Source organism: Dysidea avara, chromosome 8 (assembly GCF_963678975.1).
Source record: "Dysidea avara chromosome 8, odDysAvar1.4, whole genome shotgun sequence".
Classification (NCBI taxonomy): Eukaryota; Metazoa; Porifera; class Demospongiae; order Dictyoceratida; family Dysideidae; genus Dysidea; species Dysidea avara.
The window spans coordinates 34,314,128-34,340,382 of record NC_089279.1 but is presented as its reverse complement, the minus strand read 5'-3'; the positions used below and the strand labels follow the sequence as shown (position 1 = coordinate 34,340,382).

At 37.8% G+C, this 26,255-nt stretch overlaps 2 protein-coding genes and 1 long non-coding RNA gene across 7 annotated transcripts; 1 reads left to right on the top strand and 2 right to left on the bottom strand.

Annotated features, from left to right (window-relative positions):
- Positions 1-183: 183 nt before the first annotated feature.
- On the bottom strand, positions 184-19,134 carry LOC136263729 (golgin subfamily A member 6-like protein 7). Of its 4 annotated transcripts, XM_066058362.1 has the most exons (14): positions 19,059-19,078; positions 16,434-16,557; positions 14,053-14,098; positions 12,205-12,497; positions 11,793-11,968; positions 10,399-10,737; positions 7,946-8,017; positions 7,860-7,879; positions 5,854-6,431; positions 5,769-5,803; positions 5,238-5,322; positions 4,172-4,221; positions 2,732-2,867; positions 184-590 (listed from the first exon to the last, which is right to left on the bottom strand). In XM_066058362.1, the coding sequence occupies exons 3-14, from the start codon at positions 14,096-14,098 to the stop codon at positions 417-419; spliced, it is 2,004 nt and encodes a 667-aa protein (XP_065914434.1). In that variant the 5' UTR covers positions 16,434-16,557; positions 19,059-19,078; the 3' UTR covers positions 184-416. The 4 variants fall into 4 exon arrangements, with proteins under 4 accessions (XP_065914434.1, XP_065914433.1, XP_065914435.1 ...); XM_066058361.1 differs by lacking the exon at positions 16,434-16,557 and having other exon boundaries at positions 19,059-19,134; XM_066058363.1 differs by lacking the exon at positions 16,434-16,557 and having other exon boundaries at positions 10,399-10,716; positions 19,059-19,134.
- LOC136263731 (uncharacterized) lies at positions 6,447-7,704 on the top strand. Its single transcript, XR_010704766.1, has 2 exons — positions 6,447-6,877; positions 7,181-7,704. It is a non-coding gene; the product is annotated as an uncharacterized lncRNA (long non-coding RNA).
- A 91-nt stretch (positions 19,135-19,225) lies between the features above and the next one.
- On the bottom strand, positions 19,226-26,245 carry LOC136263966 (putative leucine-rich repeat-containing protein DDB_G0290503). Of its 2 annotated transcripts, none has more exons than XM_066058634.1 (10): positions 26,138-26,245; positions 25,271-25,623; positions 24,622-24,819; positions 24,242-24,429; positions 23,344-23,490; positions 22,934-23,017; positions 22,255-22,885; positions 22,169-22,203; positions 21,592-21,661; positions 19,226-19,560 (listed from the first exon to the last, which is right to left on the bottom strand). In XM_066058634.1, the coding sequence occupies exons 1-10, from the start codon at positions 26,148-26,150 to the stop codon at positions 19,369-19,371; spliced, it is 1,911 nt and encodes a 636-aa protein (XP_065914706.1). In that variant the 5' UTR covers positions 26,151-26,245; the 3' UTR covers positions 19,226-19,368. The 2 variants fall into 2 exon arrangements, with proteins under 2 accessions (XP_065914706.1, XP_065914707.1); XM_066058635.1 differs by having other exon boundaries at positions 19,226-19,537; positions 21,593-21,661.
- Positions 26,246-26,255: the final 10 nt, after the last annotated feature.

The window sequence follows — 26,255 nt, the reverse complement described above, 5'->3', positions numbered from 1 at the left end:
GCAGTGGTCTTTGTTTCAAAGGATTGCAAACTTGTAACAGATGACAACCAAGTACTTTCCAAAATCAAAGTGATACTTGTAGGAGAGTTTATATATAATAAAAAATACTTTCTAGTAAATAATTTGCTATAGCAGAATAACTGAGTGATATATTAGAGTGGCTGACTGATGTATTAGAGCATCTCAAACTTCAACACAGAATTATTTCATATTTCTAAATCTTAATTACCAATGCATGTGGTAAGGCAATGTGGTATGTGACAGAAACAAAGAATTAATAAAAGTTAGCGTAAGTTTAAATAATAGTTTACAAAACAGTACAAATGGCACATCATAAAAAACACACACACAAAAAACATAAAAGGACATCAATATAAAATAGGTTGCCCAAAAAAAATCTATTCTGTAGCAGCTGGTTAGTGAGCAGAGGGATCATAGTTGCAAGTAGCTGCATGTATCACTAATTGCTCGTAGTTAGCAAATCTCTTCAGACACATTGGACAAGGATCACTGTTAGTACCACCACCACCACTAGCTTCCAGTGGACCAGATCTCTGTCTGTATGGCTGCTCTCGTCCTCCAAATGGTGACTGGAAAAATGCAACCCACAAACACATAACGTAACATACACTACAACTATAAGGAAAATAGGAAATTTTACATTAGAGTTATAGGGGTTACAGAAAGAAAAAGCAATGACACGAGGTAATTCCTACTTACAGCTTTGTCAATAGTACAGTCATGACTGAAGTATAGGAATTAAATGTCCACTACATATAACTGCAGGTGTAGATGACCTCCCTTGTTTCATTGCATTTTAATTCTACGATTCCTACTCAAATGTAAACCTTCCAATTTTTCAAGAACGGCACCAGATATGTCGTAAAAATTAAAGCCTGCTAGAGGCCTCAGGGGGATTCTTTTAATTAGCTATGCAGTTTCAGAAGTCAATTTATTATGTTTCTGCTGAGTCTTTTTTGTTATGTTTCTGTACACACTTTGGCATCTGCCCACATCCTCAATGTTCAAAAGAAGCACTTGGTGTTGGTGTCAGCAGGCGTCCATATATGCATGAGCCATGACTCATAATAATTATGGCCACAGTTTTGTGCCTAATCAATGCAATTATAATTTGATGTTTAACTATATAGCATTGTGATTACATAACTTTTCAACTGAAAGTCAAACAACCTGCCAGCAACATGATAACTAAAGCCTTCTTTACTGAAGCCTGCAGTGTGATACTATAATTATATATGTGTGTGTTCCTTTTGTAAGTAAGTAACCCTTTGTAGCTGTATGCCATGTAATGTGCTCTACTTTCTGGTAGATAGCTATACAGCTAAAATGTCAGTTGTTTGAGTGTAGCCCTATGTAACATAGCAAGTGATATAAATAGTGTAGTAAACTTTTATTTTCTTTGTGTCAACTTTTAAATGTACTAGTTACCCCTCCAGTTCTGCAAAAAGAAATGCAAAGAAGTAAAGAATAGAAAACTGGAAACTAACTAATAGGAAGGCAGCTAAAACAAGGAAGCAAAATAACCCTACCATTTTGTTCATGCAGTTATACTATATGTACAATTGTATGCATGTATAGTTAATATGTGTAGCTATGACATGTAACCTAATAGAACATCTTTTTCAAAAACAAATATACAGGCATACATACATATTAGGAGAGCTATTATAGCTAAAACTGCACAATTTGTACATGTGTTGGCCTGTAGAAAAATCAGTAGTTTGTTTAAAGCAATATTCTACAAACACAACTATATAGCTGTAGTAATTACTGACATTAGAATTCATGAATTTCTTGAATTGAGACTCTTAAATACCCTTCAATTTCAGTGCATTATTTTTTTCAAAACTTTCCTGGAGGGGAGGGGGGGCATGATGCCCCCTAGATAGACCATGGTCCAGACTCTGGCATGATCAATCACTAGATAAGCCTTAATTATATATGGGGCCTGATTTTAACTCCTTGCCTTGGGCCTTTAAATTTTCTGGGTGGCCCTACCTGTTTTACAGTATTAAAACATTAAGGAAATTACAGCTGAGTGTACGCCCTGACTATCAATCACACTGAAAGAAAAGTGGCCATTCTGCTTCAGTCTCAGCTATGTTCCACCTGTTACACCAGTACATGAAGTACTTCTGCAATGAATCCAGTCATGCTATGGAAATAAAGCACTGAAACTACATGACACATTACTGCAATCAACACCTAGCTATACAGTAGTGGAGAGGACACAAAGGAGGACAAATGATGCATGCATTGTGCACACTGTAGCTGCTGCAGGTGGTGAAAAGCATGCCTCAGGCCAAAAGTAAGTGAAGAAATCAAACCTGTAGCTTTAGCGAAAAATTCTCTAACAGTGTATATTACTCTTATTTGTTTGGTTTACAGATGAATCTGTAAAACAGTAAAAAATGATATTTTGTCTAATATTTCCTTGGTCACTTTTTGGGACACAACTATTTGAGTCTATGCGCATACTAGAATGAAGTATTTACTTCATCAGATATCTCCATGTAGGAAAGTATCAACAGCTTCTAAAAGAAACAGTTCATCACATTGTCAGAACATCTCTCTCATGGAAACATGATTGTACAGCATGACTTCAAAACCCTGCAGAAGGACTGTAAGTTATTTTCATAACGTAATGGGTTAATTTGGTTTAATTTCAAGTACAGACCTATCGAAGGTAAACACACAAATAAAAATTCACCTGATGTTGTGGAGCACCAAAATTTGGCTGATTAATTTGGCTAGCTGGAGGAGACCATGGGTTGCACATTTGATTTGGTGGTGGTGATCTTGGGTCTTGTGCTGGTCCAGGTATATGGTGATATCCACCAGCATTCCTGTAAAAGGATATAGCAGGGTGTGTGCGTGTGCGTGTGTGTGTGTGTGTGTGTGTGCGTGTGTGTGTGTGTTGTGAGGCAGCATAGCCAAGTGGCTAGAGCATTGATATCAGCCTGGTAATTGAAAGGTTTCCGGTTTGATGCTCAGTCACACCAAATTGGTGTTGTTGTTTCCTTGAGCAAGAAACTTTACTTACACTTCTCCAGTCTATCCAGCTGTTTAAGTGGGGGACCTGGTGGCCGGGTGTCAACAGCCCACCCAGCTGTAACATCAATGGGTACCTGGTATTAAATGGCAACTGTCCATGTCTCACACAACGGATGAAGGTCCAGGTGGGACTTCAGTTGCCCACACCTTCACCTGTGGGGAGATGGTACAGCCTCCTGTGGGGTTACTAGTCCTGCTCCAGGAGGATTTTCCTGTGTTGACTCCTAGCACCTAAGTAGCGCACAGGTGTCCCAGTGTTGGTTCACTGGGTAGCTAACTTGGAAGCTGAAGGTTTTGCTTTGTGTGTGTGTTGTGCGTGTGCATGCATGTGACACTATGTGCACGTGAATGAGCGAGTTAGTGTATGTTTGTGTGAGTGTGCACGCGTACATGCATGCATGTGTATGTATGTATGTATGTGTGTGTGTGTGTGTGTGTGTGTGTGTGTGTGTGTGTGTGTGTGTGTGTGTGTGTGTGTGTGTGTGCGTGCGTGCGTGTGCGTGCATGTGTGTATGTGTCTGAGTAGCTAGGCAGCATAACCAAGTGGCTATATAGAGCATTGGCCTGGTCATTGAAAAAGGTTCCAAGTTAAATGCCCAGTTATGCCAATTTGGTAATGCCTTGAGCAAGAAACTTTACTAACAGTGCTCCAGTCTACCAAGCTGTATATTGGGAAGCAGCCCACCAGCTATAACATCAATGGGTACTTGGTGTTTACTGGGAACAGCTGTCCTTGTCTCATATAGTGATATTCCACTATCTCACTCCATGAGACCTGGACAGTCTCCTGTGGGTTACTAGTTGTGCGCCAGGAGGATTTGCCTACACAAGGCTTAAGTGCTAAGTGGTGCACACTGGTATCCCAGTTCTGGTTCGCTGGGCAGCAATAGCTGTGTTTCGCATGGCTGCCATAGGCTTTGCTTTGTGTGTGTGCGTGTGTGTGCGTGTGCGTGCATATGTATAGGTATGCAAGAAACCAAACTAAACCCATTAAGGAAACTACGTCATGGTTTAAAGAGCAAATGCAAGCACTACAATACTCTCTGCATGTCTACCATACCATGGTTCTCAGTACATACAGTAATACTGTGCTTACCTATCTTGTCCTCCTTGATAGTTGTGATGGTTTGGAGTAGCATCCATTGGCTATAATAACAAAGGAAGATTTTGACATTTGCAAACAACTTAACATATCAAAGCAAATGAATAAAACTTACAGTAGTCATAAAAGTCATATTATACATAAACGAATATGCAGTCACCACTATGCTTGAGGTTCAAGACTTCAGGTGTACTTATGTACCAACCACACTGATGTGATGGCTAACTGACATACTGGAAATGAAAGACTGAGCTTAATACAGATTAAATTTTTAATTATGAATGTCTTGAACCAATATACATCGGAGGGCTGAGAGTCAATTCTCTGAACTAACATGGGGGAGGTATACCTGAAAATAAACAAACAACTGTTTACAGAGCAAATAAAACAGTCAGCTTGCATTTCTGTTAGCTGACATTTGGGTGTTAACATGTTAACACTGTAGTCCTTGAAATTACATAATCACTAAATCCACACCTTTAATTTAAAGTTTGTAACTATGATTAAGATGTTGTGAACTAAGCAAGTGATTGTCTTGCACATGGGGTCAAGGATGCCACCATGATTTAATATAAATACTGTGCGTATAACTTGCAATGGTACATCGTACGTAGCTACTGTTGGTATAGCCAGACCCTATTCGTCGCAGAAAATATATAAAGTCAGATTATGTCTTAGTGCAGATCAAGCCTACAGTGATTAGCAAAAGATTGCAGAACCAGTTTTTATGTTTGAACTACAAATATTCTCGTTTGGGAATACATTGGAATCTTAGCTCTACAATAAATTCTAATATTGGGGTAGCTAGCAAAATTATTGTTATAGGGTGGATAAAAACACCATTTTATATATAAGGGTGTAATATATAGAAAAATTAGCAGAAAGATACAGATACATTTTATACCTTTGAAGGGGAAAATCCCTTTATTGTAACAAAAATGAGTAAAAAATAAAGCGTTGGTTACTGAGACGCTTATAACTGAATGTTATAGTAAATCAGCTTCTGTGAACATCAATTTTTTTGACTATGTAAAAACTTGTGTCTGACTTGTGTACATACTTTATATTGTAGGTGTTGCTGATACTGTGCCTGACTGTCATGCCCATGATGTGCTGCACCAGCTCTCTGACCACCACTGTTCTGTCTACACATGTACACACACACATGATGTTGATTAAGAGCTGCGCGTACTGTACAAACACATGAATCTACTAGTACTGTACCTATGAAGATGGAACAGATAAAGGTTATGATCTCTGACCAAACAACAACTACACACATACGTAGATACTGTATATGGATGTCCTGAAACAGCAGCAGTGTGATAACTGTACTAAGCTTCAGAACTAATTGTTGGGTAACCTATCTCTATTTCATCAGAATGTATTATACAGAAAACAAGGAAATGGCAAAAGTTATCATCCACCAAAAATAGAAATTGGTCTTAAACTAACATGTACAATGTAACACGTACACCAATTAAATACAGTAACACTGTAAAGATGACATACACCTACAGTAAAGATGACATACACCTACAGTAAAGATGACATACACTTACAGTACACACAGCCTATTTAACAGGCTTACCTAGCTGGTGGTAAACTTGTAAATTGGCCACTCAGCTACATAAGATAAAATCAAATACAACTGATGCATAAATTATAGTACATACTTGTAGTTGTTTCACGTCCACAGCTTCTTCTAGTGAGTGGCTGAACCTATCAGTTCCTGTTGTGAATTGTTGTCTTTCAATACTGAATGCAGTGTTCGATACGTAAAATTTAGATTCCTTCATCTGAAGCTCGTCTCTTAGATTTTGATTTTCAGCTAGTATGCTTTCCTTGAGTTGAACTTCAGCAGAAATCTGATTACTGAGCTGAGTAAGTCTCTCATCTTTTTGCTCTTGTGATCTCCTCAGTTGTTCACACTGATTATACAGACGATCAATCTGCTGTTGTAGTTGATTGTTATCTGTTGCCAATCTTTCTTGAGCAAATTTGTTGGTAGTGAATTCATCACTAAATTTACTAAACTGTTCTTCTCTTTCCTTCAACTGTTGCCTCAGGGTTTCACTAACCACTACAAGCTGTTCTCGGGATTGGCGTTCAGCCTCAAAATCAGTACCATAATCGTGAATTTGGCATCGCAACACTTCCATGTCTTCACTCCATGACTTTTTCTCGTTCATCATTTGAGCTAATGCTGTATCTTTCTCCTGTAATTTCACCTTTAACTCTGTTACTTCATTAAGGGGTCATCCATAATTTTCAGCATTTTCGCAAGCGTACAGAGCGTACGCTGGGGGGGAGGGGGTAAATCCAATGCGTACGCTTTTTAATAATGTTGATATTAGTAGCGCTATATAAAAATAATTCTAAATAATTTAGCATGCGCATACAATTTCAGTATCAAGATGGCGAAATGTGAGTTGCAGCTCGAGGCAAGGCAGTTTCTTCTTGAACTCGCTAGGCATCCAGATAGTGTACACAAGTCACCAACTAATCATTACCAGCATTTCGTGAACGCCTTTGTTGTGACGAACGATACGAAAATGAAGAGGGCAGATGCTGTGAAGCGCGCAAATAGAGTGGAAGGAGCGAGTTGTTTACAGCAAAGAGCACTATGTGGCAGCACTGAAAAAAGCTGCGCAACACTTGAAGTGGAGCAGGACAAGGCGTATTGATTCATTTTTCAAGGTACAATATATAAACAGGCTATAAAACCACGTAGCTAGCTGTACATTAGGTATGCAGGTAGCCATGACTAGGCCATGTTAGGTAATAGCCAGGATCGCTTTCAGTAAAAAACTGTTTTCACTGTACTAAAAGCACGTAGCTGTACAGTACTAAATGGCTAGATTGATAGGTTTAGCACTATTTCATACATGCAGGATTGTAGCTTGCCAGATAGCCGGTTTAATTTATAGAAGTAGTGTTTACAAATAGGTGACTTGCACAATGTATTGAACGACAGCTACCTATAACTTGTTTTCTTTGCAGACAAGCACAGTGAATGAAGAAACTGTAGCAGTAGAAAACGACGTCAGTAGTGGTGCTGAAGCTCATGATAATGTACAAAGTGTTGTAACTCAGCAAGTTAGTACAGGTGTTTCAAGCTGTAGTACTGATGATAATTTGATGCATTATATTGAAGACAGCCAATAGATAGCCATTTCTGTGATGTGCACATTTCCGTTATGTTTTTACCAGTGAAGCTGACAAGGAGCGCCACACATGCCTGATACACAGTGGAACTAGGTCACGAGAGGAATCAGAATCTACTTCACAGTCAAAGAAGTCCAAAGTTGAGATAAAATGTCTTGTTTATGGTGAAATTTATCCTACCAAATACCAGCTTCAGAAACACCAGACTGAGCAAAATTACAAAATGGGAAAGGGAAGACCTAAAAAGAAATAAGTATATGACTGTCACACAAATTCACACATGTAAATAACTTCTTGCGTGATTGATCTGTCTGCATTTCCTACAGTGTAAAAACAGCAACAATAACTCCTAAAAACAATTTCATATGTGACATACACACATACATACATACAACAATTCACGATCGATATCAACATTTTTAATAGTACGCTTTTAGGTGGGGGGGAGGGGGTTATGGAAAAGAGTACTCTCTGTACTCTTGTGAAAATGCTGAAAATTATGGATGACCCCTAACCAATGTTTCACAATATTTGCTAAAATAACCAATTATACAAAAACAGCTAAAAGTCCTTGCCAGTTATGATAATTTGAAGACTTACTCTTTCTTGTAGGTATCTTGAAGCCCATAATGACATTCTTGTTGTTCCTGTTCCTTCGCGTGGACTTGTTCACTGAAATAATAGAAACGTACTGAAATTTGTGATACATGAAATCTCCTAATATTGTATCTCAGTTACAGTAGCTATAGCCACCTTATACAGTGGAACCCTCTGGACATTTTGGAAACCAGGCCACGTTTTGCTGTAATATAGAGGTTTTCCTGGGAAAATGTATTAGTGTTCTGCGATACAGTGCATTTTGTGTATCACGTATCACCATCAATAAACTGTTTGATACGATACTATATCACGATACTATAATGAAGTGGTCATGGCTAGTTATAACTGGCATATTAGCTAATAGTTGTAACAATATCTAATTTATCTGCATCTTAAAGAACCGAGACTGATTCTATATTCACTGTGTATACAAATTTCTTATTCAGTAAATACTGATAAACTACAGTATTATACTGAATTGACAAATAGCTGATGTATGGAAAACAGAGTTGCTGTTAAAAAGCCCATTTCTACCTGGATACCTGCCTCTATTACACCACACAGACAGTTAGCCACCACAAACATTTTAATGTATGCTCCCATAAAGGCTTGTCTGGATTACTTCACATTTTGATGAGTTGTCAAGATGGCTAGTGTATACAGCAGGTTGTTTACTACTTAGTGGTGCAGTTCTTTACACTTACAGTGTAACAGCTACTGTTTTTAGTAAGAATATTTTAGCCATAACAGCAGCACTTATACATGCATATTTGTATGGTTTCTCGTAACGTTGCATTTTATAGTACAGGTAAACAGAGAGGCTTTCTATTTGAATATTTACATCACTGTTACAGTAATGGAGCAATCACTGACTGTTCTACTAGAAAACTTCGATATATTGATATTTACTAAGTACAGTGATACTTATTTGCTGTATCGATATATTGCCATATCGATATGTATTGCAGATCCCTAAAATGTATTAACCAGACCTGTTGGGACCAAAATTTTGTCCTTATTAAAGAGACTTTCTATTATGTCCTTAATTCAGGGAGTTTATTCCACTGTACACATAATTTATTGCAATGATATAGGGACTGCTTCAGATAAGATTGGTGGCTTCATACAAGTGCTGATATGTGCAACATATGTGAAGTAGAAAATCAAGCAATGGGGTCAGTTGTCATCTTAAAATAGTAGAGCCAAATAGATAAAAGCATCGACAGATTGTAAAACGAGAAGTCAGGTGCACGGAGTTACACAAAAGCCTACAGTGTAGTATAGCCTGTGGTAGCCTAGTGAATATGTGACACACATTGAGTGTATTGTGTGGCTATACAGTTGATGTATTGAGTTGTCATTGTAGTACTGTATGTTCATAATCAATTGTGAATAGTACACATATGCATTCGTACTGTAGTATATAGCATATAGCGTGCTTGTGTATAGTAGCTGATGGATATTAACCAATATACACAGTGTCATACACTCACCTACCCTGTACACCATACACATACGTAAGTTTATCATGCACCACATTTATGTGAGGGATATCACTTTACACTTTTGGTGTAATGGTAATACCCATGAAGTCTATCGGACCTACCCTAGGACTTGAAAGTAGAATGTAGTGTTTAAGATAGAGGTATGGTAAAGACAATTGCCTCATAACTGCATGAACATATCACAACTATTTTAAAATAATCAAAATGAGCAAATGTGCAGTTGATGGTCGCCCTCATAGTCATGATATAACTATCCCATAATGGCACAAACCTTATTTTATAATAACTGACAATTCATAAATATTATTAAGAACTGTATTATGATGATATGAGCTGCTTACTATTATTGTGTTAACAAGCAGGCACAGAGTTTACCAGTTTCTGGAAACCAGGTTAGCTGTATAACATCAAAAAACAACCTGGTAGAACAGCCGGCCAGGAGTTTATTTAATCTAAACTTTAGTGATCCAACCTCATAAATTACTTTATTTTGTCACACTATCACCCAAAATTATTTCTCCAACACTTTCACGTATATCAAGTGCAATAATTATGTATGTATCACTTTAATAATTTCAAAACTGGCTTCAACTTTTTTTGCATTGGCCTGAAATGGTAAGATTCAACTGTGAAATTACTAATATTATTATTAGCACTTTACAGTGACCAGCACTGAAGGTCTGACAGCAACATGTGCTGCAGCCTAAAAAAAATATTGTTGTTTACTCATACTGAGCTGGCTAGCTAAACTAAAGCTACGTACATGTGTAGGGTTGTATTTATCATGCCTCACGTCTGGATTTACCACCATGTCAGAAAGATTTCCTGTGACTATGACTTTGCCATGGGTAAAGCACCAATTCTTCTACTTTGGATATAGAAACCATTCAGCACACTTTCTAGAACTGCCCCTGGCTATCATGTACAGTACTCAACAATTTTACTTACAATTGTTGTTGTTTAGCATCACTTGTCAGGTTGCCTCGAACAAACTTCTGGGTGACTACATCATCATTATATCTACTAAACTGCTCTCTCTCCTTCAAATGTTGTTTCAGTTTCTGATTATCCAATACAAGTTGTTCTCTGGCTTGACGTTCATTTGTAAAATCAGTATCATAGCTTTCAACTTGGAGTTGTAAATGCTCAATTTTGTCAGTGAGTGACTTTCTCTCTTGCTCCATCTGGACAAGTTTCATCTCTTTCTCTTTTAGCTTTACCTCTAATTCTGCTGCTTCACTACACAGGCTTTTGTTAGCTTCAACCTTGCACAATATGGTAAAATGTCTGTATGGAATTCTAATATAAAACAGCCAAGTTGTGGAAAAACGAGTGTACCAAGGCTATCTAGTTTGGATAAGGTGTGATATCAAATGGCTACTGTATTTCCTTGTATAAAAGCCTGGGCTTTTATTTCCTTTCCAGAATTTTTGATTCAGCCTCTAAATGAATAGGGCCTTTATTTCAGACTGGGTGTTTATTTGGATTGGTCCGACTGACACCCGGCATTTAAATTCAGGTGGTGGTGGTAGAACAGGATAACAGTGATAGAGTGTGTTGACTATATAAACAAGTGTAGTCGAGGCTTAAAATAATTGGAAAATAGTCATATCTGCATGCACGTGGACTTTCCTGGACTATTCATGTGATTACTCATAATACCTTCAACCCTCACAAGGCTCTACACTCAAGTATGAAGAAGCAGCAGCAACAAGAAAAAGCAATGAAAGCCATTAACAGTAGACTCAAGTAATAACCGGGCCTCTATTAGAGACCAGGCATTTATTTTCCAAATATCCTGGAAACCCCCGGCATATAACGGAGACAGGTGTTTAATCGAATGTGGCTTTTATACAAGGAAATACGGTATGTCAATTGACAATAATGTCATTACATGTGCTTCACTGCATGTATGTACAGTAGCTATTATTTCTCGGTCTCCACCTTTTGATGCTACTGTACATCGTTTTCAAATTTTGTTTCTGATGACTGTAAATAATACCTTGGCTGTTTTTGCATTTCTATCTGCAACCCCAAAGGCTAGCACGCACTGGCTTTGAAGTTTACCTTTCCTTTTTTTTGCAGGTAAATAGCAGAATCAGGCAACATCAAATATATTATTGTTATCAAGTTAGAGTATACTATTTGTCAATTCATGAACAAATCAGCTTATGGAATTTTACAATGGCCAGTCTAAACAGCTGTATTATACAGTGACCAGATTAGACAGGTATTCACATCATATATTTGCATCTAACTTGCCAATTTGGAGTACAAAAATGTCAAGGTACAAGCTTTCTATGTATGTAGTGAAAGATGTGTAGTAATTATAGTGTACATACCTTTGAATGGAATTTAGCTCACTGTTACTGCCATAGTTTTGTTTCCTCTCTTGTGCTAATGTCATCAAACGTCTTATCATACCTTCACTGCTTTTGCATGCAGCAACGACAGCATCACCTACAGTCTTGACATGCTCTTTACATTCTTTTAATTCTTTTGTTGATCCATCAAGGTCCTGTAAAGCATGCCAACTTCTGAATCAGTATAATTGATTTTCAAAACTATGACAGTACCTGTTGTCTCTGTGTAGTGTTCTGTGTGTGTGTGTGTGTGTGTGTGTGTGTGTGTGTGTGTGTGTGTGTGTGTGTGTGTATGTATGTGTGTGTGCGTAAGTGTATGATGTATAACTACTGTTAAGACTTATGTGAGTGGAGTTTTTTAAATATCACTGTGAACATCAACTATACTTACTTGCGGTCTTAAAGTCTCCTCTTTTAAGGTGGCACAGTTGTTCCTCTCTGCCTGCAATGGTTGCAACTTCAGCACACGATCTTTCACCTTCTTGGTACATTCCTCCAAAAGCTTCTTTAACTCATCAATCTGTGCTATGGCACTTTCCAGTGGAGCAAGAATGCTTGACTGTAAGCTATTGTCGGGACTAAGTGACATGCTAACATCACTTAGTCTAATTGAAGCTGGGCCTGATGATACGTTGGTATCGAGTGGAGATGAATTGTATGGAGATCCACTAGTAAATTCTCTAACTGTTAATGTTAAACAATGATGAGTGATGACAACTGACAAGTTTTTAGAGTCACACACATTATGTGAATATACAGATGTACATAAAAGTTATATGTATAGAAAACAATCAGTTTGAGTACTTAATCATCCAATGATGTACCGATATAATGCATTTACTGTAGTATCTGTGGTACCGCTCAGTCGTCTCGCGAGTGTGAGGAATTAAAAAAAATTGTTAATTAAATGGCGTGGCACCCATTTAGTCTTGTGCCCAGACTGCTTTTTTTCTTTTTGTGTGGGGGCGGCAAAAAAAAAGAAAAAAAGCGGTCTGGGCACGAGACTAGCACCCATTTTGCTTGCAAGTATTTATCCCATTTAAGTGGTATGCACCTGTACGTATGTGCACATCACGTTTATGGCACTTAGAGTACCAATAAGTTTCCTTACAGTTTGGGTTTAGCTTTATCTCATGTGAGCATGTACTTTAATTAAGTGTTCTAGTGATGCACTGATGCTGATACTAGTATCAGTATCAGGGTGGTAATGAGCTTGCATTGGTAAACTGTGGCATTATGGCAGGGTATTGTAAAAACAAGGATCCTACATACATACAGTATTTTTTTCTGCCTAATGCTCTCCTCTAGGTAGGTTATAGATGTACAGAAGAGGCTCAAGATCATTGCAAGCTGAAAAAAGTTTGGCTTTGGACATTTAAAAAGCAGAAACAATAAGCTAAGATTTAAATTGATTGCTTGATAGCATAACCACTTGCATATATGAAAACAGATAGCGCTCCTCTGTCAGAGGTATACGACGTGATCCTCTATATAATCATGTGTACACAACAAGACATCATTTTTAGGGCAAAAAATGTATGTGCCTTTAATGCTAAAAAATGCAAAGGACTTATACTGGAAGAGTATCATTCTGATAAAGTAGGACTGAAACTACTTGTTGAGGATTTTGCTACTTGGATAGTAAAATTGGTACCTGAGACTACTCATTAAGATCACATGACCTAGTTCATGTGATGCCTGGTCAACAAGAAATGACACTGTGAAGGCTGTGCAGATTAAATTTGTTTGTGAATCATAATCTTCATTTGTCAAGAACATTTGCATGGATACTAGTACAGTGTGTGTACCATTGTTGCTGCTTGAAAAGATGTAAACTGCTATAGTCTGCTATAAAACATGTCTTGGTCACTAACCCTAGAGAGTACTTGAATAGTAAAAATCCATGATCGTTTTAGCCCTATGATGAAGTACTTGTGCTGCAGTGAGTTACACTGTATTCTGCATAAGGACAGTTACTACTCAATACTTTTCCTTGTAAAATCCAAAGCCGTAGCAACTTTTTGCAAGACCACGCATGAGATTGCACGTGGTCTAAATCGAAAGCTGATCTACATTGTAATACTCAAACTTCAATTGTAATGTTTTTAGATGGTAAGCCATTAATGGCATTACAGGTGTTACATAAAAATGTTTTTTCCTCTTGAATGCCTTGTCACATATACATACATACAAACTAGAGAAACGTAAAAAAAATTAGCTAACTACACTATATATCAACCTGAATGTGATAGTGCCAAGTTTTCATCTGATCCTGCTTCACTCATCTGTACATTAATTATAAAGTAGGACATAATAATAATAATTACTCTATGCAAACATATAAATATACCAGCTCTTACACATTAGAAAATAACTAGTAAAAGATCACTGGTTCTTTTTGCCACAATACTGGCTCATGATCAGGTGATAAATCACTTGTTGATAGATAGATGCTCTGCATGTACTGTATAAATACATGACTTACTTATACACGTCACAATACTCACTATTGAATTTTTGAGTATAGTGACTCAGGTTTTGTAGTGGCCATCACTATACTTTTAGCACTGATGAGTTAGTAACAACCTTTTTTTTACATGAGAGAGATGATGTAGAAGCTCAGGGGCCAAAATGAAGCATCTTGTAGCCGATTAAAGAATTCTTTAATTAATTCAAAACTGATTCTGTCAGTTTATACATATCTACGGATACTGTGATTGATCAGCCTAAGATGAGTAATGAGCAGGCTACCAGCTGCTTGTTAGAAGTCTTAGGCCCTTCCCATTCAGAAATGAATAACATGCTGTGGATATACAATGCCATATATGTAATAAATAAATTTCTTGAACTAGTTACACTAAGACTTGTCCAGAGCTTCTTTTAAAATGTAGGAATACCATAAAATGAACTCATAATGGTTTTTACTGAGCCTATATAGTATGCAAGAAAATGGGAGAATATAGATAACGGTTCATTTAGTGCTGACAGTATTTGGATACAGGAGGTGGATAACACAAATACACAAGTCTAATTATTATGAAAACAGCTAGTTGTCAACTCAGTCAAGGATGAAGGCACAAGCTTAATGCATTTATGCAGCTTGCTATGGTTGTGTCAAATAAAATTAATGATGGCTTGATAAGTTGCCAATCTTATAATGAAATGAGATTAAAGTGGACCACCTGCCCACATGTAAATATGCCTGGGTGCAGGATGGGAAACACAGCATTCACTTGGAGTGGCAACTGTACATGTGCATGCGTGCACGTGCATACACACACACACACTTACACCCACCTACACACACACAAGTGTGTGTGTGCGCACAAAAGCAAACCAGAAAAGCTACCCAGTAAACTAGCACTAGGACACTTGTGCATTACCCAGATGCTAGGGCAAATCCTCCTGGGACAGGACTAGTAACACAAGGAGGCTATACCATATCCCACAGGTGAAGGTGTGGGCACCCAAATGGACCTTCGCTTGGTGCGTCAGACATGGCCAGTTAGGAATTTGTTTTCCCATATAATACCAGGTACTCATTGATGTTACAGTTGGGTGGACTGCTTCCCCAGTTGACACCAGGCCACCATTTAAACAGCTGGGTAGGGTGGAGCAGTGTAAGTGAAAGTTCTTGCCCAGGAAAAACAACAACACCAATTTGGCGTAACTGAGCATCGAACTGGGAACCTTTCAATTACTCTAGCCACTTGGCTATGCTGCCCCTCTTTCTCTCTCACTCACTCACTCACACACACACACACACGCACACAAACACACACATGCACACACACACACTAGGGCTGAGCGATACTGCCATTTTAGTATCACGATCGATACTAAAGCCACTATTCATGATATTGAATAGTTCACGATACTTACAATATGTCAATCATTGCTGGTGCTACATAGTGTATTCCTCAGTATTCCTGCAGGAAGTCTTCATCAAACTAGCCACTGTCAACCTTGTTTACAGTGACAGTTATTGTAACACCTGCTTTGAAGTTATGTTATGGTGTTCACACCTCTCTGCAGGGGGTAACCAGGTTATGACTTACAAGGATTCTTAGCCAAATACCGCATAACAAAATGACAGTAATGTACAGGTATGGTATCACGATAGTTAATAACAAAATATTGTGATATCGATACTTTCAAAATATCGCGATATATCGCTAAAACGGTAGTATCGCTCAGCCCTAACACACACACACACACACACACACACACACACACACACACACACACACACACACACACACACACACACACACACACACATGTGTAACTCCACTATTCCCTCCATCTACTGGCAGCATGAGTAGGCTAAGAGAAAGTACAGTGATTGCAAACATGGGCCAAATACTTTTAAAAGTACACAAGTAAAGTACAAGTACTGTACTTTCGAGTTTGCAAAGTACAAGTATACTCCAACTGAAATCACAAGAGTACTTAAGTAAAGTACAAGTACAGTACATGTTCCTATAGCCAAATTTATGCAGTATGCATAATAACTTCTGGATGAGGTACAAACATGGTTTTTATATTCATAGAACTATTACACTGCATAGAATCATTAAACCTGTTCAATTTTTAAATCCATCAGTCTATAACACTCACGCTTTAACTGTTTTTCTGTAATGCTGAATGACTGCATAACTGGGACAGATAATGCAGGTAATAGATGAGCATCTTCAGCATTGTTATTGGTATACCAGTATTCCAATTAAACAGCTGCTTGTGGCTACATGATACATAGTAAGGTTGTAAAATATACTAAAGAATTTCAGAAGTCAAAATTACACCTTCATAAAATTTATTCTCATTGACACCCACTGTGTACAAACTACAATGTTTGCAGTATTTACAAGCACTTAAGTACTTTAAGTACTCAAGTACATACAAGTACTTAGCAAAATACTTCAGTGTAAGTACAAGTACATTGGGATAATTAGGAAAGTATTTAAGAAAAGTACAAATATTTTCAAACTTGCACTTAAGTGTACTTAAGTATAAGTACTCATGTACTTGGCCCCATGTCTGGGTTTGCGCAGTTGAACATTAGCATGGCTGTGACACTGGGGTATAGCTGGGTAAAACCGGGGAGATAACATGAGTTCAATGTACTTGTAGCATGCAAGAGGGAGCAAGTAGAGTTCGACTAAATTATCAAAATACAGCCCTTCCACTGAAACAATCCAGATAGCCTAATAGAGCAGTCAGTGTGTTAGCTTCAAATCACTGTGATCATCTAAAACCAAAAGTGGACAAGCAAAGAAACAGCTATTGTATTTGAGATTGTCCTGTACATAACACGTACTATCATTTTCACGATCTGCAACAATGAATATCCATAAAAACCAGTCTATTATCATCTAATTTGTCAAAGACAGGGTTTTACCGGCGTCTGCTTTCAAAATTACAAAAATACACAAACAACTAACAACACTGGAATTTTCGATTTAATAGGATATTTGTGCAACAAAGTATTGATACAATACAATGCAAAAGTACAGTGTAAGGCCAGGAAAATTTGACTACTCATTTCTCATCCACAAAAATTCGGACTTCCATGCAGGCGGGAGGTCAGTTTTCATTATTATAAAGAAACTGAATATTCTAAATCAAACTATAAAGGTTAATTTGCTAAAGCCTTTTAAGAACTAGTGCTTATGTTTTACCACTGTTTCTGAGGCATAAGTGACATTTTCTGTGCTGTAAAATGATAGCCAGTCTTCTTAGCATCAAAATACGTGTGCATGTGATTGATAACAGCAATAGTGAAATCAGAGGTGATGGAATAAAATGGGATGTAGGCGGGGATGAGAAACAATTAATCAAGTTTGCCTGGCCTAATACGTGTTTCAAAACCTGCTGATTTTAAAAGAATAGACGAACTGACCCTAATGGCACATCCATCCACCACTGTAACTTTAAGCTAAGACGTTTTATTTAAAAGGTTTTGCTTACGCCTATGAAGGTAGGCCTACCTCAGTATACAATTAAATAAGTTCAAAATAGCAGCACTTCCTAATTGATCATGTAAGCCAGTTTCGAACCTTTTGATATCAAGCATAGATACGAGGGGTTTGTAACTCCCTTGAAATCTCTTACAGCCCTCTTTGAAATCTCTAAAGATTGTTGTAAAGATTTCCTGTATACTGCAGTATTTGCAGCATTACATATACTATGTACAGCAATCCCACCAGTTTGCAGAGAACTTGAGAAAGGATTTCGCGTATTTCCATATACTACGTATCACGTGATGCTACTATTTCGGATATCTAAGATTATAAATGCTCTGCTTAAAATCTTGCCAACTCGCAAAGCTTTGAAACCTTGTACAGGATTTTTCCGAGTTGCTAACCCCCCCGTATAGATACTCACTTTTTTTTAAAAAAATGATAATTTTGGCATATGCATTGTATCATAGATTGTGTGATTGTGTGTGTGTGTGTGTGTGTGTGCAGTGGCGTAACTAGACTTGTACCGACACCAGGGCCCAGTGCAATAAGTTGAAGTAGTATTCACAAGTGAAACTATTAAAGTAGCTAAATTATCGAAGCGATAATTATTTTTAGAGGCACTTATACCAATAACCTGGCATTTTGAAGTGATTTCACAATAACGAAAGGTAATATAGCTGTTTTGCAGCCAAAAATGTGTGCTGTTGTCAAGGTCTCACTCGATTATTCGGTGAAATCGTATTTTCTACTACTCTATTGCTAATTCCGTGGGCGTGACTTGATTGCTGACACCCGGGCCTGGGCCCAGGTTTAGTCCACTGTGTGTGTGTGTGGGTGTGTAATCTATGATCGTACCGCCCAAATGCATACATCTAATACATTGTAAATATTGACAGTCAAATACAAAGATGATGATACAGAGCCAGATGAAACGAAGGCCTATTTCCTATCATTACGTTGATGCTTCTCCGGAGATGGGGCTCAGGCTTCAGGATTGCTGAATCATTGCTCCGAGCATTGCTCGATAATCGCGACCCATTGTTTGTCTACTACACATTGTTTGCCTGCCATCTATACTAGTGGAGGTGGCAAGGACAATCCATTTATCCTAACTGGCAATAGTAAATGTTTAAGTGGTCAGAAAATCGTCTGAGCGTACCCTCGTACCTGAGCAGGGTGCCAGCGTAAATTTAAGCGCCACATTAACATAAGATTTGGTGACCCACAAACTCCAGCTAACTATAACATCTACTAATCCTATACATTGTACACCACATACCTTGTTAAACTGAAGTATTGACCCCCGAAGTTGACTTTGCGAAGCTCAATCGGGCGCTATTACAATTATAAGCGCCTGCGCCGTAGTAAAAATAGTTCGTACCCGCGATGTGCCCAGACCACACCCACTGCGTTAGGCAAAAAACGGAGGGGAACGAGACTAGCATCTGACGTGCTGAATTTCAATTCTACATAATTATATAAAAATCTAGTATAAAATTTGTAATACACAAAAAGTTCAGAAAGCACTGCATAATACACTCATAATACACTGATACACAACACATACAAAAGGTGTTTCAATAATAAAACTATGTACAACAGATAGCAGCATGTTCCTCCAACTGCTTATATGTAGTAAAATCATTTCTTGCACAAATTGGGCAAACATAATCTCGTTGAGAGCTGGGAGAGTACAATGGCTCACTGCGGTCAACAACAGGCAGAGCAGCAGGCAGAGCAGCAGGCAGAGCAGCAGGCAGAGCAGCAGGCAGAGCAGCAGGCTATCAACAGGAAAAAACATTCTAGACACATAAAGTTACAGTTTGTAAGTACTCGATACTGTACATATAGTTCAAATTTGGTAGAATTCATAATAATTGCTTCAAAATTTTTATCTTTTTGTCAGCTTAACTAATATCAGTTTCCAGCAAATTGACAAAGCAAAACTTTGTGCTGTCTTCTGCATGCTACCATGTACCATATAGCCTAAACATTTCGAGGGACAAATATTTTGAGGTTGAGCGGATTTGCAAACACTCCCAAAATGTATTAGACTATATTATGGAGGTCAAAATATTTCGAGGGTAAAATTTTTGCTGATAACACCCAAAAGATGCAAAGTCAGCAAAAATTTCCCCTTGAAATATTTAGGTTATACGGTGGCTTACGAAATTTTTGACAGACAAAATTTTTGTGAATTTTGCAAGTGATGACAGCTTCATGTATTATCATCATAGGTTACACGTATCATACAAAATGATAATACTGTATAGTAGGGACCACAAAGGTTTGGGTGTGGCCCATGAAAAAACATCACCCAAAAACTAGCCTCACCTTCCCCTGATGACAATGAAGCAGTATTGGTTAGGTAAAACTAAGCCCAAACAAGAATTCAGATTGACCTGAAATGGTTTCAATAAGTTGCTATATAATTTTTCGTAAAAAAATTATTAAATGGAATTTTCTACTGACTGAGTGACTGACTTGACTGAGCAACTGATGCCTTCACACAAGCACGGCTATGAAGAATGCATTGTACATACTGCAGTATGCCAAAAGGCACATGTCAGGCTGAAGCAACATTGAACAGTCAAGCCCATAGCCTTAGGACTTACCAGTGCTCTCCTTTGTGTCCCATTCATCTTTGCTGACAGTGAAAGGTGTCGATTTGGTGGTAGCACGAGATGGCTTCCCTTCGTAACCAAATCATCCATATTATACTTTTTTTAAAGTGGTTACTTTGACAGCAGAGGGGCTTTTTGAACAGTTTCTTGGTTCATAATGGTGTGTTATGGGTTGAACATAGCTGACAATGAAGCGTAATGGATACTTCACTTTTCACACGATGCATTGATAGCTAGGGTGCATGGCGCCATTTCTTTTTTTGATGCAGTATGTGTGGGTTCACCAGTCATAATAATTTACAAAAAAAAGTTAATAAACAAGTACAGAAAATATCAACTAAAGTAGGGACCACAGTACATTGATAAAAAGTACTGAAACAAGCTGGAGTAGTGCATGACATTACGTAAATCACAGTAAAACAATAAGAAGTGTTATATCCCTTCCACTATGGTATCTTGAGCACAGTAGGGATATAACACTTCTTATTGTTTTACTGTGATTTAATATCATGCACCACTCCAGCTTGTTTCAACCCTTTTTATCAATGTACTATGGTCCCTACTCTAGTTGAAAATTCCAATATATAACACTTAGTATTGTTTTACTGTGATTTAATATCATGCACTACTCCAGCTTGCTTCAGTACTTTTTACTGATTTGCTATGGTCTCTACTCTAGTTGAAAATTCCATTTTTTTTTGTGTAGCTATCGCCGCTGACTGTTTCTGGAATTTTGTAAATCGGCTTTAAAACAAAAGTTCTGGGTATACAGTAAATTTTCAAGACAGAATGTGGAGCCTATATTTAGCAAAACTTTGCTGATTCACCATAATAATAAAAAAAATAAAAAACTTTGAGGTGCCTGGCACTTGCTCACAGGCAAACTTGTATGGTAAGGTGAGAAAAATTACACATCACAGAAGAGAGAGCCAAACTAATAATGATATATAAATTTGTTAATGATCTTACTGATATCCCCAAAGATTAATTTATCCCTAGTGATTTACTATTAAGGAAAAGATACTACAAGAAATTGATGACTAACATTGACTCATATAAATTTCATTTTCGCCCTCTGTGATCAAGCTGTAACTTCCCTTCCTTGGATAACTTTTGCAATAACTTATAATTATATCTGTGTCTTACAACCATTCATGACTTCTGCACAGTAAAAGCAAATAACAATACCTGTTCTTTATATTGATCAGGGAGTGGTTGTCTTGGTGGAGGAGTGTAGAGATTAGCATTGGGAGTTTGTCTATGAGTAAAAATATCATGTGTTGTCACAACATGTGTACAACACTAGTAGCAATGAGCACACACATTGGGTACACTTTGTAGGAGTCCATATTTATGTGTTAGAACATAACTATGTTTGTTATGACACCACATGCGCGTGTGCATGCACACACTACACACATAAAGCAAAGCCTCAAGTACGGTCATGCCTGCCCAGTGAACCAGCACTGGGACACCCATGCACTACTCGAGTGATAAAAGTCAGTGCAGGCAAATACTCCTGGGGCAGGACTAGTAACCTGCAGGAGATTGTACCAATGTTCACAGGTAAAATGGGCACCTAAAGTCCCACCTTAACCTTCGCCTGCTGTGTGAAACATGGACAGTTGGCTTTTGCTTCCCCAGGAACCTTCCCACTGACACCATATACACACAATGCACAGTAGATACACAAAGACCATGTATTTCAGTTACAAATGATATTAAATATCCATATCAAGTCTAATTCTAAAAATAGTTTACTTACCCAACAAATGTTGCATTAGTGTGATGACTACCCAGCTAGTATAAAGAAATATAAGCTAACAAAATCAACACTGCACATAAACATACTTGAAACAACTCGTTCTGTTTGGCTTCCACAGTTTGTTCTAGTGTGTGGATGCGTTCCCTGAACCTATCAGCTTCCATTCTGTGCTGTTCCCTTTCGGTTTCAAGATTAGTGTTGAGCCGATAAATCTCAGATTCCTTTAACTCTAGCCTATCTTTAAAAGTTTGATTCTCAGCTAACATATGTTCTTTGATTTGTAACTCAGTAGCAATCTGATTGCTGAGTTGAGCGAGTCTATCATCTTTTTGTTGTTGTGACCTCCTTAGCTGCTCACACTCATTGGCCAACTGATCAATCTGTTGTTGTAGTTGATTGTTATCTGTTGCTAGTTTGTCCTGAGCAAACTTGTTGGTAGTGAAATCATCCTTGAATTTGCTAAATTGTTCTCCTCTCTCCTTCAACTGTTGCTTCAGTTTTTGGTTATCTACTATAAGCTGTTCTCGGGATTGGCGCTCAGCTATGTAATCACTATCATAGCTGTGAACTTGGTGTTGCAAAAGTTCGATGGTGTCAGCAAGGGATTTTCTCTCCTGCTCCATCTGGGATAATACTGTCTCCTTCTCTTGTAACTTCACCTTCAACTCTGCTACTTCACTGCTCAGCCTTTTGTTAGCTTTATTGAAGTCATCAGTCCTGTATTATATCATAGAATGTTTGTATGGTTGTGTACATAATACTTACTCTTTCTTGTGGGCATCTATGAGTCCACTACATATTTCCTGTTTCTCCTGTTCCTTTGTATGCACTTCTTCAGCAAGAACATTGCTGAAAATAAAAGTCAGTGGCTAATAGACTATCTGAGTAAACAGACAGCAATTACATGCACACTCACACTACATGCATGCGCACGCACACACGCACGTACGCACACACAAAGAATCTAAACAATGCTGACAAGATCAAATTTCTTCAGGGACTGTCTACCAATTATGTGGGTTCTCCATAATTGCCATACACTACTTGATGTAAACACATGCCTTTTACAAACAACCACATTATCAATGATCTGATCACGAAACGTTTTACAAATAACAGTTATTTCTCAAAAAATCTGTTCTGTGTGTTTCTTTGCTTTAATATACCATGCTTACATTCGTTTTTGAAGATTTTCCAGTTTTTGATTGCTCTCAGCTCTAACTGTAGTCAACTCATCAACATGTTTACCATGAAGGTGTTCTATCTCCTTTGTGTAAGTAGTGGCCTCCTCTGTTAACCTGACATTGAGCTGTGCAACTGATCTGTACAAGAGTAGTAATTACATGTACACAAGTACATGTCTAGTATTACATATGCAGTATTGGGAGTAATGTGTTACTTATGTAACACGTTACGTAATATTATTACTTTTGTGGTAACTAAGTAATATAACGAAATACGCTATAAAAACAGGTAATATAACTCAAGTTACTTTACTTACAGATGTAACGCGTTACCTAAGTAATATAGTTACTGTAACGAGTCTAACATTACATAATATTATTACTACAAGTAACAAAGTTACTAAACTCATTAGTTATTCTCTGAGTAACGCCTAGCCACAACAAAGTAACAAAGCCTACTGAATGAAGCTTATTCACAAGCTTCTTACTTACAACCCAAATTTGCACATTGTCCAACAATGCAATCATGTCACGTGATAAGGTGGTAGTTTCACACGTGACAGATTAAGGCTGTGGACACAAAGTAATATAATATGCAATATTATTATAGTTACTTTATTTTATGGGTAATACGTAACTGTAACTAAATATTTCAGTTGCAAGTAATACGTAATATGTAACTAGTTACTTTGTAAAAGTAACTTGCCCAACACTGTACATATGTATACACAGAAAGTGCATTTATGTACAAATGTATTATGTACTATGTGTGTGTGTGTGTGTGTGTGTGTGTGTGTGTGTGTGTGTGTGTGTGTGTGTGTGTGTGTGTGTGTGTGTGTGTGTGTGTGTGTGTGTGTGTGTGTGTACATACAAACGCTTGTATGCTTACAGTTGCATTGAATTACATCTGCTGTCACTGCCAGATTTATGCTCTTTCTCTTGACTCAGTGCTCCTTCTAGCTTCATCAGTCGTGACCTCATACTTTCATTACCTTTGTGTGCAGTCATGAGGGCATCATCCTTACTCTTGAGGTGCTTTTTACACTCTTCTAATTCTTTCGTTGCTATTGATAAACTCTGTGGAAAGCATACAAAAGATATAACAACTTGCTGTAGATAAATTTAATGCCATGGGCTATGTGAGTTGGTTTATTGTCACGCATTGTGTGTACATGCGCAGTGTGTGTGTGTGCGGCGCACGCACGTGTGTGGGTGCATGCGTGTGTGTAGCATCTCCCTGGTGCAGTAGTCAGAAGGTAAAGTACTCACTTTTCTTAGTGATTCCATCTTTGACTGACGCATAGCATTGATTTTGATACGCTCCTGACTGCTCTCCTCAATCTGGTTAACTGGTGCCACCAGTTTGGTTGACTCAGTCAATTTCTCTTCAACTTCATCCTTCTCCTTTTGAGCCTCAGTCAATTTCTCTTCAACTTCATTCTTCTCCTTTTGAGCCTCATCAAGTCTCTGTAAGTACAACAATGAGTAAGTGGTCCCTATTGATAGTGGAATTCACTACAGTGAAACCTTAAGGACACTCAAAGTGAGGACACCTACATAATCCAGATACTTGGTTAAGGTAGCAGTATACAGTGTATTCCTTAGAGCAAAAAATGACTTGACATCTTGATAATCAAGACACTATCCAAGATGTCTAATTCCTACAATACTACCAGTGGAATTAAAGTGTCATTGGTTGTGCATACAAAATAAGATCAAATCAGCTTGGCTGTAAAAAAGGGTTCGTCCAATCTAACAACTAAAACAGTTGATGCCCCAACATTTCATCGCTTCACATTAACTAACTTCCAGTAGTAAGCACAGATTATGGAAAAAGAGATAGCATACTTTACTAGGCTACCAAATGACAATATGATTAGTATATTCACACTTATTTATGTTACTAAGGCCTTATAACCTGATGTAAAGATGTGATCTCCACTTGCAATCTCAGTGTCTCCTCTTCTAGAGTGGCACACCTATTCTTCTCTGCACACAATTGTTGTGACATCATCTCACGATCCTTAGAAACAGCTTCCACCTTCTTGGTACACTTCTCCAAAAGCTTCTTCAACTCTTTATTCTGTACTATGACATTCTGTAGTGGAACGAGGAAGCTCGATCGAAGAGAGGTAGCAGGACTAAGGGAGTTGTGTATCATACTGTAATCAGTGATAATCTCAAAGGAATCGTCAGTGTGTCGTAGTGAGCGATTGGGTGTACTTGTTAAGTAGGAAGAACCACTACTGATCCCTCTGTTGTATGACACCTCTGTTGGTATAAAACAGTGATATTATTAGTGACATTGAGTTATGCGTTTCCTCTTGTCCCAAATGACATCGTAATATTTCTGCATTGTTGACAGTTTCGTAACATACAATAAAAACAGCAAGGGGAATATTAATAGTATGGGATAATTCCCAGAGTACATGCCTTGTGACAACTAACCACCAGTGTGAATATTTTACAGCAAACCAATGTATGTTGAACCTTTTGTACAAGTACAAGACTCTAACTTACAAATTGAGGTAGAGTAAAACTGTTAACAGTTAATCAGAATCACTTAGTAGAGTAAATCAACTTTGTTATTTACGTGTCAATATGATATAGAAACTCTTACATACAACAGTTTCAATAGTGAATGAGAAATATGTGAGGGAAAATCAGTGAAATATGCATTCAGTAATGGCCGCATACGCCCCAAATTCTATTTACGTTACACCACGCACATATTGATATACAGCACATTAAAAGTGACAACACAAATACCGACAAATTCACCTACCTGCGTCTGTCATATTTCTGCAAGACTGCTTCAAAAGTAGAAATGACTCTCGAGTTAAATTTACGTAAATAAACGGAGTTACGTCAAACTCGAGAGGGTTTTAGTGGGGGAATGTTTT